This window comes from Gadus macrocephalus, chromosome 5 (assembly GCF_031168955.1).
Source record: "Gadus macrocephalus chromosome 5, ASM3116895v1".
Taxonomy (NCBI): Eukaryota; Metazoa; Chordata; class Actinopteri; order Gadiformes; family Gadidae; genus Gadus; species Gadus macrocephalus.
Window position 1 is genome coordinate 5,393,701 of NC_082386.1, and position 14,531 is coordinate 5,408,231.

The 14,531-nt window shown below is 44.5% G+C and overlaps 1 protein-coding gene across 4 annotated transcripts in view; it reads left to right on the forward strand.

The window, feature by feature from the left end:
* syne3 (spectrin repeat containing, nuclear envelope family member 3) overlaps window positions 1–14,531 on the forward strand; it is a 43,862-nt gene that overhangs the window by 17,527 nt on the left and 11,804 nt on the right. For all 4 annotated transcript variants that reach the window (XM_060051842.1, XM_060051841.1, XM_060051845.1 and 1 more), the window contains exons 8-13: window positions 545–719; window positions 5,504–5,686; window positions 6,146–6,289; window positions 7,816–7,950; window positions 10,682–10,843; window positions 13,843–14,015. In XM_060051842.1, coding sequence (XP_059907825.1) covers window positions 545–719; window positions 5,504–5,686; window positions 6,146–6,289; window positions 7,816–7,950; window positions 10,682–10,843; window positions 13,843–14,015 — 972 coding nt within the window. The remainder of the gene's footprint in view (window positions 1–544; window positions 720–5,503; window positions 5,687–6,145; window positions 6,290–7,815; window positions 7,951–10,681; window positions 10,844–13,842; window positions 14,016–14,531) is intronic.

Below are 14,531 nucleotides of genomic sequence, written 5' to 3' on the forward strand. Positions count from 1 at the left end.
GTTGTTTACGATGTTTACGTAGCTGCCGCGGCGATCGACATCCGGCCTACCTTAAAGGGTACTGTCGGCGGTGGAAACGCGACCTCGGAACTGAGCTGGGCTATACCGGCCCCTCCCTACCGCACCTTTGCGAACCGATCCGTTCCGCACCCTGCAGTGGAAACGCGGCATTATGCCGCGTTTCCACTGCCGCGTTTCCACTGCAGGGTGCGGAACGGATCGGTAGTCTGCGGATCTGCAGTGGAAATGCCGCGTTTCCACTGCAGGGTGCGGAACGGATCGGTTCGCAAAGGTGCGGTAGGAAGGGGGCGGTATAGCCCAGCTTTTTTTAAATTTAGACCCCCCTCAAATTTTGCTTTTGAGGCTTTCAGGGGGTCTCATGGGTAAATCGGGGGGGCTCCACCCCCCCGGACTCTCCCATATTTCACACACTGCATCTAAGCCACTTATACTACCGACCAAACCCCTGTCAATTAATCCTTTTATTTTTCGGTTACTTCACAATGTTTGTTGAAACTTTGCTTTTTTAAACGTGTGTTTCCAGCTTGAAATGTCAGACAGCGAGGCTGTGTTCAGAGTCGGAGTCCAGCCTGAGACAGGTGCTCCAGGACCCCCTTCACTCCTACAGCCGATGGAGCAAGGGCGTCTCCCAGGTCCTGGAGGTGTCGGCCGAGGTCACGGACTTCTCTCACGTCGCCATGCTGGTTCAGAACATTGAGGTAAATACCCACCCATCTGCACAATCTTTTGCTTGGTATTTTCCAGGGCCATACTTATTTTGCTATCACGTCAACTCAATTTTACTTATCTATCACAGTTAGTCTCCGAGGGCCTTACAGGCTATCTCTTGTAACCCTGGGGCAAAAATAGCATGGAAACAACCTTGATTATCAGTGAAGGAACCTTCAGTAGGCAAGCTTGAGAGATCCCTCCTTGTTGAAACAATAAAGATGGGTCCAAACATGCACATTAGGGCACTGAGCAAAATATATTTTCCTTCAATTCACTTTATGATAAAATACTTGTGGAAGCATGACCTTGAGCACAAACATTTGCAGAAGTGAATCATGCATAATTATTTTTCCGTGGACGCATCCTTCACATCCTTCTTCTGAAGATGGATAACATTTCCACTCTATTTAAATACGAATGGGTGTTGTGCTCATACGTGCATGCAAGTCTGATTCAAATGGTTTATTAGCCAATCAACTTATGCAAAGATGACAACAGTGTTCGCCAATACTTTTTGGTGATGGCACATTGCAAGCTAAATTACTTTTTCAGAGAGTAAATGATTACTCTGCTATCCACATTGTCTAGTGAAAGGTATGTATCTAGGCAAGTGGTCCTGTGCAAGATGGTAGCAATTTATAATTGTACAAAGTCGATGACTAGTCTTACTATTCTAATGCATGAGTAGAGCCATCAGTTTGGCTCATGTCTGGTGAGTGTATCAAATGCATGTCATTTGGCTTACCTCAAGAGACCCGGTGAAGGGAGATGGTCATGGGATTTGCCTAATTATAGATGCCCGCGTTCAGAACAAGGCTTGGGGTGGGGCGATGCTGCGGGGATAATATCCTTAGTGGAAGGAAAATCTTTGTGGAGCAAAATGAATGGTTATTGTTAAAAAAAGTTCAGGCTACAACACACAATCAATCTTCTTTGTCTTTTATCTCTGGCATCTTTAATATGTCTTGTATTTGGGCTGTTCAGTTCCTTTGCTAATTAATAGTTGGTCATTTACAATTATACACTATTCAGTCACTTTCATCCAAGGAACGTGCAGTGTGTTATTTTACTAGTATACTGCCAACATTGGTGTTGGAACCTGTAACCTTTTGTCTGGGGGTCGACCTGAAATGCCTTGGCCACTAGACTACCCTGCCCCCATCCTCTGTGTCACATTACTCTGCTTAACATTTGAATGGCTAACCTTTTACTGTGAAGGTTAATCCTAACACTTTGACATTTGTATTTGCAGGCTTGACTTTCAAATAAAGTCAGAAAAGGTAGTGTAGCCAAGGAGGCTTTCACATGCAAGGAATTTGCTGTGGTATATTGGTGCTGAAGTGAAATATACAACAATAAAACTAAATCAATAAAAAATCAACAGCACACGATATAAAGTAAGATATTAGAAATATATTCAATATATATAAATAATACAAAATATATGAAAACACAGACTTTAAATACAAAATGCAAAGGGTGCGGTAGGCAGTGCCATTTGATTTGGTGTGACGGCTCTTAGATGGGAAACCCATTCCATTAAGTGTAATGTGACACTGAATACCAGAGTTTTAGACATGGCTCTTGCTCAGCATTGCAACATAAAATAAATCGTCCATCAAGCAATGAGAAGAGGAAATCAAAAGGTCAATGAAGGGAAGGGTTTTTCCATTGTTGAAATTAGATGTTCCTATTTTCAAAACCTAGATTAGTATTGATGATACGTATAACACCTTGGCTTTGGGGGACCTTCCCTTCCTCCTCCTCCAACGTGAAGTTTTGTTTTGATTGTGTGGGCGCCAGTAGGGAGTTCACAAGGAGATGAGCTGACAGTGGTAGCGAGTTTCATGCTCAGGCTTGACAAAACCCCCAGAGTGTCCTCGGGTCCTGTATTTTTAAGAAGTCTACTGAATTGACTTACAATAATAATAAAAGTCCTTCAACATTTCTAAAGCTTTTAAATAATTGTAAAAAGAAACAATCAGTTTGAGTTTTTTTTATTTTGCCAGATCCTTGATACTGTATTCTGAATCCTTGATCAGCAATTAGTTTTAACTTGATTTCTCCATTTATGTTTAGGAGGATGATGCTTGCAGTGATTTTTAAAAAGGGAAGGCTTTTGATTAAGTCAGTCGAGGATTGATCCATGTCCTTGCCCCTTTAGATTTCCAACGGGGCTTTGGTGCGGTGACCCGCATGGTTTATGACATTGCTAATAAATGTTATTTAAATTAATTGATTTAAATTAAATAGGCACTTAGAAAGGTCTTTGATAGGGCCGGCCCTGAGCAATTGGGTGCCCTAGGCAAGATTGTAGATGGCCCCTTGCATCACAGTCTACGGACATGCTGTAGCAGGGAGTCTGGCAGGGGGAGGTGGGGGGGGGGCCGGTACGTGAAGCGGGGGTCTAGGGTTCCCCATCCTGGACACGATGAGCGACAAACACCTAATTCTGCCCAAATTGGTGTGTTTCATTGGTGGAAATGTCTTTTTTATGTGAAGTAAAACAAAAATGCCAATTGGTTCCCAAGCCAATGTTGCAGCCAATTCCATCACCAATCATTGTGTTCAAACACTTACACAGGAAACTAATGATCGGTATTTGAAGGCCTTTCAATATTCAAATATTTAGCTAAAGAAAATGCATGTAAACTGTTAACTGAGCTACAAAATCAAAACAGAAAAATGTGTTTTGAACTCGTAATGTATCCTCAAGGGCTTCCTTGTTTTGGTGTTCACTTAACAAAAATCAAATCCAATTTGTTCATCTAATTTGCCGTTTTAGAAGGTCGATCAGTAGTCTGAATTTGTGCAGTTCAAACGAAACCATCCTTTTTGAAAACAATTTAAACAGCATTTCTTGAGGCACAATCTGAAAAATTATTCCGGTAAATCATTGCACTAACTGAAATTAGATTAAAGTATCTTAATATCAGAACTTCATTGGGAGCGCATGGGCCTTCCTTGGATTACGTGCAGATAGTTGTTTCTTTTCAGGCCTCCCTTTTACACACTTAGTAGTTAAGCGGTCAAGACATGATGAGCTGTCATCTCATCTAGCGTTGATGCTAACCTAACCTTGGTGTAGGGGACCGCTCAGATTCTCCACCTTGGCGCAGCGCTCAAAGATATACTGTAACTATTTCATAATTTACCCGGTTGATGCTGAAAGGTCTCCGATCAGATCATAGCTTAGCTTGACGTTATATGACCAAACGTTGTAATGGCTTGTTGAAGCACCAGGTATTTGTGTGTGTGTGTGTGTGTGTGTGTGTGTGTGTGTGTGTGTGTGTGTGTGTGTGTGTGTGTGTGTGTGTGTGTGTGTGTGTGTGTGTGTGTGTGTGTGTGTGTGTGTGTGTGTGTGTGTGTGTGTGTGTGTGTGTGTGCGTGCGTGCGTGCAACACCCTTCTGATGGCTGGCTATATTCCAACACCTGATGCTTTGCTGGGTGCCCATGTGTTGACCGCTTTACTGCTAGGTGGAGATCCTTTTAGCTAGAGCTTGGCGAAGACCAGAACCCAGTCCGTTGTAATCAGCAAAAGAGATGGATGAAACCACACTAGATCAGGTTGGAAGGCGACAGGCAGAAGTTTAATTCAGCAAACTCCATCTTTCTCTTTTGAGCATAGAAATGTATTGAATAACTTTGAATTGAATTGCTCGGAATCTGACACACACACACACACACACACACACACACACACACACACACACACACACACACACACACACACACACACACACACACACACACACACACACACACACACACACACACACACACACACACTACAACAAATTACCCCCAACAAAGATCCTTTTGACTTGATGTTAGGAGCTTTTTATAACTGATCATCTATCACATGGACAGCCTTTTCCCATTAATTACATTACAAATGTGTGTAATGATACAAGTACCCACACACAAAATCATGCAAATCAAATACAATGATGTGATTCTCTCACTCCTTTGCCTCTCCATAAGCTCTTGCTTTTTAATGAGACATCCCATTGAGCACTCTGAATTTGGCATGTGGTCTTTCTTTTGTTACTTCCTGTTGATGGCTTACTTTCCATCTTCCTACTCTGCAAACACATTGACACAGGCGATGATAAAGGGAGTGTTACATCCTTTCTGCAACACGCTAGAATCAAGCAAGTCAACCAAAGATATAAAGTAAGTGTCAGGCGGGGCAGCCCGCTCATGGCTAATGTACCCATATCCTCACCAAGCAATATTGATGATGGATCCAGCCCATACTCCCTTGCTTTGTTCATTTAGGGCAGCATGCATCCTTTATCGAAGTCTCTCTCCCTGTCTTTGTTTCTGTTCCTGACCCTGTCTCTGTTTGTGTGTCTCTCTGTCTCTGTCTCTCTGTCTGTATCTCTCTTTGTCTGTCTCGGTCTGTCTGTCCATCTGTCTCTGATTCAGATTCAAAGGGTTACCAAGGCATAAGAAGTAAGATGCAACTTAAGATACAAAATAATAATGATGAAAGTCTCTCTCTTTCTCTTTCTCTCTCCCTCTCTTTCTCTCCCTCTCTCTGTGTCTCCCTCTGTCTCTCTCTCTGTCTCTGTCTCTCTCTCTGTCTCTCTGTCTCTCTGTCTCTCTCTCTCTCTCTCTGTCTATCTCTCTCTCTCTCTCTCTGTCTCTCTGTCTCTCTCTCTCTCTCTCTCTCTCTCTCTCTCTCTCTCTCTCTCTCTCTCTCTCTCTCTCTCTCTCTCTCTCTCTCTCTCTCTCTCTCTCTCTCTCTCTCTCTCTCTCTCTCAGCGTCTCCTGAAGCAGAGTGTCCAGCTGCAGGAGCGTCTGGACCTGCTGCAGAGCAGGGCTGACCTGCTGGCCCCGTTGTTCGGGCCCCAGCGCGCAGAGGGCCTGGGGGCCGAACTGAGTGCCGCCGCAAACAGCCGGGAGCTGCTCCACACACAGCTCCTGGAGAGGAAGACCCAGGTTCAGGTAAGAGAGAGAGGGGGAGGTTGGGGAAGGTTTGGGGTGTCTGAACGACCGCCGATGTACGACGAACATCAAAAACAAACATCATAAATAATGACTCCCTCACCACAACAAACTCATATCGACGGTCAGTCTTTGTTGACGTCCGACCCCCCAGTGTGTCTTCACTTCGGCTGGATTTCAGAATCCATGTCTGAAACGCTTCATAGACTGTAGGGTATTGAACACCCAACTATTTAACATGCTGTTGCTTGCTAAATGTCTTTCTTTCCCCGAGCCAGGTCGCCAACAGACCATACAATGCATTGTGGGCTGTTGGGTGTCATTCGGGGGAGTGTAAGGTGTCCCGCTTCTTAATGTTGGCTCATGGGTTTGACTTTGCTACCATGGAAATCTGCAAAAGGTCATCGGTGGTTATCAAAGAGTGGTGTTTTCCAGCTCCTGTGTGTCGTCCTCTCTCAGGCCGTGCTGTCCAGGACAGAGCAGTTTGGCGCTGCCCATGAGCTGATCCGCTGCACACTGAGCGAGCTCCAGCAGAGGCTGGCGGTGGTCGATGTGCTCCGGCCAGACGTCCCCTCCAAGGAGGGCCAGGCCCAGCAGCTCTGGGTGAGGGCTTTCTCCGGGGGTTTCTGTTGATTCAGATCCTCATAACCCGTTAGGTGGCCTTCCTGGGGTTAAGACGACACAAAGATGCAGGTTTGAAGGCCAAACTAACACAAAAACAGCGACAAAGCAAACACACAAAAAAGCAAACCCAGCCCTCACCTGAATGGGGGGGATGTGTCTGTGTTCACTATGACCATGTTTTCAACAATAGTAAGTTAATTCGTAACCTTTTGACCAACGATATCCGTGCACATTTGTACTCCAAATGCCTGCATCTGTCTGTTGTGTATTGTTGTTTTGTTGCACATCACACCCCATCAGTGTCGATTATAGTGTTTGATGGGTCGAGAAATGGCAAAATAGAATGGAGGATGAAACGGCTGGTGGACACTCAAACACTGAAGCCATAACAATTTACAAAGATAGAAACTTGCAAGGGACAATTGAAACGCAGAGAGGGGCGGGTCGTGTGTGTGTAGCATAGCAACGTGCATGATTTGTGGTTACTCTGAATGTGGCTTTGTCAATACGTGTGTGTGTGTGTGTGTGTGTTTGAGAGAGATAGATAGATGTCAACCCTTTTCGCTGTCTGTTTTCTTATCCTCAAGGTGACTACACCGATCATCACTGCACAGATCCTTTTATAATGGTTTTAACTTCAGCGACGATAATCAAATGGTCAGGTCCCTTTCTCCTTGTTAATGAACCCTGGTGAGCGGGCCGCCTCGGCATGGTTCATTAAAGCCCTATGATATCGTGTAATAATGGATGGTTGCTACATCGCAATAAGCCCTCCTCACAGCGGCGTCATTGTAGCCCAAACACCGCAGTTGCTGCTGAGATTAATAACGGCTGTGCTCCTTTCGTGCGCCAGCGCACGGTTGGTAGAAGGAACCAGTGAAGATAAGCTTAAACATTCATGCATAGACGCCGCGTTGCCTGCTCAGACCCCTCGCTACGTTAACGCCGTCCCTATACGACCCAAAGGCCTACGTGGCCTTCATGTATATACAATGCCGTTCAAAAGTCTGGGGTCCCTTGGAAATGTCCTTGTTTTTTTCAATGAAGATTAATTAATCAGAAATTCAGTCGAGACATTGTGGATTTTGTAAATGACTATTCAAGCTGGAAACGGCAGATTTTTTTTATGGAATATCTACATAGGTACACAGAGGCCCATTTCCAGCAACCATCACTCTGATGATGCAATGTTCAGCTCATTGTGTTAAAAGGCTAATTGATGATTAGAAAACCCTTGTGCAATTACGTTAGCACAGCTAAAAAACTGTTAAAAGTGTTTTTTCATGGAAAACATAAAATTGTCTGGGTGACCCCGAACTTTTGAACGGTACTGTGTATGTCTATCAAGATAAGTCAACTTTCTGTGCCGCGGTACATAAACGTAGTAGACCCATGATTAGTCTTCTGAGCCTGTTTGTCATACGATGGCACCTCAGTGGACAGGGTCCCTGGACAGACGGGTGGTGAGGTAGCTTATTGTGCTTCATGTGGGTCGGCTTCCTCAGGTGATCCTGAAGGACCTGGACGACTGCGAGGCCCACATCATGGCGTTGGAGAACCTAGTCTCCTCCAGTGCCACCAACAGGAACCAGTTTGACAAACTCTCTGCTGAATGGAAATCCCTCTACAAGGCAGTACAGGTGAGGCCGTGGTGGAGATGCAGACCTTCAGATGAGTTGAGGCCAATGATGACTCTTTTCAATGGAATCTTCATGCAATCTCGGGTTGATGATCATGTGATCACAACTAGAGAGGTTAGGAATGGAGATGTGATTCATTTGAATGCTTCAGAGTCTATCGCTATTTACGATTTACAATTGAGTCACTTTCATCCAAAGCTATTTAGTGATTTTCAGATGCATGCATGCCATTAAGGAGCAGGTAAGTGGTTCGGGCATCTTGCTCAAACTAGTCTCCCATCGTCTTTGAACCCAGAACCTTTTAGCTGGGAGTCAAACACCCTGCACACATCACTAGTCTGTCCTGCAGAGAGCACCTTGGAAAATAGCCAAAAGTGGCATAATCCTCTGCCTTTAGCTTCCTCCTATCTTCGGGAAAAATCCACCACCTATAACACCTTTTGTGCTGTGGTTAGCCAGCAAAACAAGTGCAAGATCCTCCCCTCGGTTTTGAGCGTGATTGCTTCTAAAGTGTGAGTGGAATCTCGATTCGATTCTCGATTATCTCCCCATTAATTGACTAATAGCAATTTATACATGTTGATTTACATATCTGAATTCCTTAACATTTCAAAACATGTTTATTGCCTTTAAATTCCAAAATAAAAGTGCAAAGTAATGCATTCTTAGAATTCTACGGTGCTCAGTCATCTGCAGCTGCTACCGGGTGACGCCTCTTCAGGTGCTGGTGAATTGCCATGGTGCTAGAATGGAAAGTCATCTCCATTTTGCAAAGACGACATATCACGGAATCGTTTCATTTCACATTAAAGAATTCCCATACTTTAGAGGAACGAGTGCGTGGCGCCTAGCACTTATGAAAGTCTGAGGAGCCACTCGCGTTGCAACTACGCTCCGGCGCCGCCCATCTTTTTTTTTTTTTCTTTTTTTTTTTTTTAAATCGACGCGCATTTTTCGCGTCGACGTAATTTATGCGTCGACGCGTCGTCCCAGCCCTAATGGTGATCTCTCCATGGGATCTTGATAGCATTTATTTATTCAAGTGTGTTTCATGCAAAAAGTGCAAAAAAAAAAGCCTCAAAAGTGTTCTTATGTGCTCAAACTACGCTCGGAGGTCACATGACGACATGACCATTGGGCGGCATGTGGGGCGGCAATAGTTCTGGAGAAAGAGCAGGTTGACATGTAACCGGAAGGTGGCTAGTTTGATCCCTGGCTCCATTTCGAGCGTTGAGGTGCCCCTGAGCACGACACCTCACCCTAACTGCTCCTGACGAGCTGGCTGTCGCCTTGCAGGGTTGACTTCGCCATTGGTGTGTGAACCTGTTTATGAATGGTTGTAAGTTGCTCAGGACCAAAGCGTCTGCTTAGTGCCCTGAATGAAAACATGCTATGCAAAACATGATCAGAGGGAATTTACCATGTTTTTCAAGCGATGGAAAAAATAACTCCCTCATCAGGGCTTTTAGTGCCATTCATTCCCAGACCATCGGCGCTTTCACAGAAATTAATTCAAAGAGATGTGCGTCGGGTAATGACATGCAGGCAGAGTAGGCCAACATGTGCCAGAATCCTGATCACTTCTTTTAAGTCTTCAAAGCTTGGCATCATATGATTTTTTTAGATTTTAGTGTCTTATTTACTCAGATGAATGCCAAATTCAAACATTGGGTCAATGGTTTCGTTCGGGTAATGTTTATTACATTATATGAACAAATGTTCATGGTGGATGGAGATCAAAACGTGCCAAACAGGGAGATGCTGCATTATGAAGCAGTACTAATGTCAAGGATTTCACTATTCAGATCTGTTCGTTTGCTTCGTCTAAAAAAAGACCCCTGCTTACCCTGAAGTGTAAATAATAGATCAGGGTAATAACAATGGCCTGGCCAGAGACAAGTAAACAGTACGTGCCACCATGCTCAACATTAACTTATCGGTGATCCTCTCTTAACTATCTTTCTATTATCCCACTTTTGTTGGAAAGTACTTTACTTGTTTAAGAATTTTGAGCATTCTGTACCTATTCAGAGTAATTCTATACTGAATTTTCCAATGCAAATATCCTATTTTCTCCCTTTTTAAAACAGATAATTTAGATACATGCAATACCCTTAATTGACTAGTTTTTGCAAAACTAAAATTATGGTTTTTTTTAGCTATATGAAAAGGACAGAGTACGATTTTTTAACATGGTGATTGCATACTTTGACTTGAGTGACCTATTCTTCTACCAGAGTAGTTTTCAGAGTACTTTTCATCCACCATCACCCCAATCGAGGTGTGATTGCGGTCCTCACTAGTCAGAATCTATACTTCAGAAAGTCTGACCCCTCGGCCGTCATTGTTTGGCGTAAGAGTAGCAACGCACTCCTCGGAGTTTGCCTTAAAGCTGCACTCTTTTTCACTCCGCCATGCATTGAAATGATGTGGTTCGTGTAGTAATAATATGACAAATAATTATAATAAAAATAAAAAACATCCACCACTTTGAGGATATTCTGAAAGGAAGACACTCTGCTTCTCTTTTCATCACCAAACACCCACTTTATTCTGGAGTAGACTCCTAATTTTGAATCATCCTGAACAGAAACGGTTTGGCCGCAGTGACAAAAACTATAAAAAAAAAAAGTGATGCCGGCAGCGGCGCAAAAAATAAAGAGGAGGCAAAAGTTCCATCGGGCAGAAGTTTTAAGCAAGGTTCTCTTTGTTCTTTTCCTTCCTGTCCCAGGTGAGAGTGGGCGAGAGTAAGCACAGCATCGAGGAGCACCAGGGCTTCCACCACCTCATGCTGAGCCTGAATGAATGGCTGCAGACCATGAGGCAGAAGCTGGAGTCTTTCCGTGGGCCCACGGGAGACTGGAGCGTGGAGCAACGGAAGCACGAAGCCCAGGTGCGTTTGTGTGTGCAGGCGTTTGGTTTGCATGTGTGATAAACGGTTTGCAAGTGGTATTTACGTGCCAAGATAAAAGCTTCACCATTTAAAAACTTGTTGGTGAGTGCATTTCCTGATGTTATTTCAACACCATGGTCTGAATTTAAATTGAATTTAACCAGCAAATTTTTCCCAGTGCCGTGGAAGGTTTGAAAGACTCAAACGAAGTTGGGTTTGAAAGCCTGGCAGCTGTGTGTGTGTGTGTGTGTGTGTGTGTGTGTGTGTGTGTGTGTGTGTGTGTGTGTGTGTGTGTGTGTGTGTGTGTGTGTGTGTGTGTGTGTGTGTGTGTGTGTGTGTGTGTGTGTGTGTGTGGGAGTGGCATTATGTTGACAATGTGGTGAGAAGCCATCAAGGTCCGACCTGGGGCAGGTCTCCGGACTGTGTGTGACACCATGGGATTGACCTAATAATAGATCTGGAGATGTATACACCAATCGGACACCTCTGGGCCTTCCTCATCCAATTAAATGTCTCGGTGCCCGGGGAGAGGTATAAAATGGGCAGGCCAAAGGATGCTCGGAGGAGATAGAAAGCAGAGGCACAGAGCTCCCAGCAAAAGGACTTGATTAATACTCTCTTGTCATGGTGCAATGCAGAAGCACGGTGCTGGACTATGGTTTTTTAATTGAGGCGAAGGAAAGGGCATCCCAAAAAAATGGCTCATTTGGAGTTATTAGTGGCCTTGGGGTACTATTTATTTTCATGCTCCAGTTTTTCATGCGCTCCGTGTGCCCTGTGAGAGCGCGTTGATCTTGTGAGTCCACGTCTCAGTCCCTCGCTAACGACCAGTCTTGCTCCCGTGGAAACCACCGCTTTCCAAACCCAACATGTTCACGGCTCTGTGCTGGGGTCGTGGCGAGGGGGAGGGACGTCAGTTCATCACCACATCGGGCCCGGGCAGAGGATGATCTGCACACATGGGCGTGGCCGTACGGCAGGCCACATTTAGCTTTGTTAACCAAGTGACACTCTCGCTCTCTCTCTGCTCTGACTCAATACGGTTGCGGGTGGAGCAAAAACGACCTCCTCTGAGAAGAGCGTTCAGTGTGATTTCAGTGCAACAAGTGTAAACGCGAGAACCCAGGTCGGTCTCACCCGGCGAGCCGCGCTGCCCGCCAGCCTGCTTTTGATGCATACTCCAAAATAAATTCGCTCATAGCTAAAACATTGGCCACAATGTTTTGTTCTTTAAGAAAAACCAGAAGCTCCTCGGCACCAGAGATGATCACAGCCTCTATTGACCCCCGCCCTCCCCAAACCCTCCATCCCTTCCCCACATCTCTTTTACCTTCCACGACATGAATTTGAAAGTAAGATTACAGAGGAGTGTTTCTTTTTATAATGACCCCGGCTTTTTAACATGCAACCCCGGTTGCTTTGTCTCCTCTTCCTCAGCACGTTGGCTTGAGAAAATAGGCAGGAGACTCAGGTGTGTGTGTGTGTGTGTGTGTGTGTGTGTGTGTGTGTGTGTGTGTGTGTGTGTGTGTGTGTGTGTGTGTGTGTGTGTGTGTGTGTGTGTGTGTGTGTGTGTGTGTGTGTGTGTGTGTGTGAGAGAGGGCACGAGCGAGATAGAAAATAGGGAAATGTGTTGCCCTGGCAACACCAAGCAACATCAATTTAGCCCTTGCTATGTTCTGGACTTTTAGGCTCCTTTCATTTCACTTGAAATGCGAGCTTTACTTTTTATTCTGTGTATTTATTTGGATGAGTTTGCGCTCCACAGTATTAATCAGTTTTCCACTTCAATATTCGGCCTGTCTTTAAAATGGCGCCGCCGGTTATGAAGCCTAAATGAAATGACTAGTGCCTGAGGGTTGGAGGGGCACTTACTAATTGCCAAAGACAAATACAAAATTGAGGGAAAGAAAGTAGACAGAGCTGAAAGTATCATCAGGTATGAAAGCCGCCGTGGTGTTTTCTTTTTCTGACAGCAATTAATTAACCGATGTTACACATGTTAAATTGCAGCAAATGTGATCATGGCAGACTGGACTTAAAGTCGCGATAGATTGAGTTTGCCTGGTCCTTTTTAATAGAGCTCACTTCCTCCTCTTCTCACCCTTCATTAAGAGGATCCCAGTGGATTCTTGGTCGTCACAGAGCAGAATTGATGAGGGTGAATCCAACCTTAATGTTTTTTTCCAGACCCTTTCAACAAGAATGTGCGTGTTGGCACTTGAAAAAGGAGGGCTGAATTGACACAGTGCATTCGATTAGTTCCATGATCAATCACTTCGTTGATGAATTGTATTAAATATGTATTTTATTATATATATATATATATATATATATATATATATATATATATATATATATTTTGATGGTTTGTTAATTGCTTTACTCATTTGTCAAGAAATAGTTTTAAAAAGCCAGGGATGTTCGGCTTATAGCTTCAGATATGCAAATATTCAGTTTTGCATTTCAATTCCAGCTCATTAAAATGTAATAATGTTCTTGGCTGCTTGTCAAAGCAAGCCCATTTAAGACATCACTTTAGACTGTATCAACTTGCGATGGCATTTTGCGTCGCTTAAGAAATCCTAAAAACGATGGAATGAATTGGCTGATTCATAAAAAAAAAAAAGATACTAAAAGATAATAAATGAACCTACAATGAAATGCGTGTGAAGTCATCGCCACGTGTTGGGCTCTCGGCGAGTCCACTGTTTTCAGTGGCTTTGAGTGCTGAAGCCCAGCAGGCCGCTCAGAGTGTTCCACCGTGACACAATTCACTGTGTTTTATGCATAAAAAAAAAAAAGAGTTGAACTGGATATGCAGCAACAGACCACGGGCAGGAATCGAACCCTGGTGGCTGCGATCCGGACGGAGCCTTAATGCTACGCCCTCTCGGTGAGCCCCCTCCGGGTATATTGTTAACGAGGCCGTTAAAGCCGCTGACCCATCGAGCCGCCGCCCTGCAGTGGATGACCGGCCTGTTGTCGTCGTGTCGTCTCAGAGGGCCCTGGGAGAGTTCCCGGGGATGGAGCTGCAGCTGCACCAGACGGAGGCCCGGGGCAACAAGGTGCTGAAGCACACCTCGGAGGTGGGCCGGGCGGCCATACAGCGGGACCTGAAGGCCCTGCGGGAGGACTGGATGGCCCTGTACGACCTGAGCCTCAACCTCAACAGGTACTGGGGGGGGGGGGGGGGAAGAGCGCACCGACCAGGAGGAACACCCTGGGAACCTGGGGGTTGTCACCACCGGGGGTCATTTCTATTAGGATGGACCGTTGCAGAAATGTTTGTAGTTCCTGAGATATGAGAATGGGAAACACAATTGTGAACCTTTTTATGCTTCTGTCCAGTCAAACATGTTACACAGGTGACGCAGGGTGCTAAATAATGTCACCTTATCTGAAAGCCCCAAATGAGCAGGACTCTCCAAACAGCTCCATAGTACAGCTCGTCATAAGTAATGGAACATTATTTGTGCCATGTTAGAAAATAAGGTGAACACAGCAACAAATATATGCACTAAATTTAATGTTTCAATTTAATAAAATTTTAATTAATGATAGAGTAAATCCTTAAATTGGTTTACATTTTGTAATAGATGATTGGATCTGACTACATATGTATCATATTTATAGATTCATTTTTCTTATTTTATTAGCCAATTAAATTAATTTAAATGCACTTCAAATG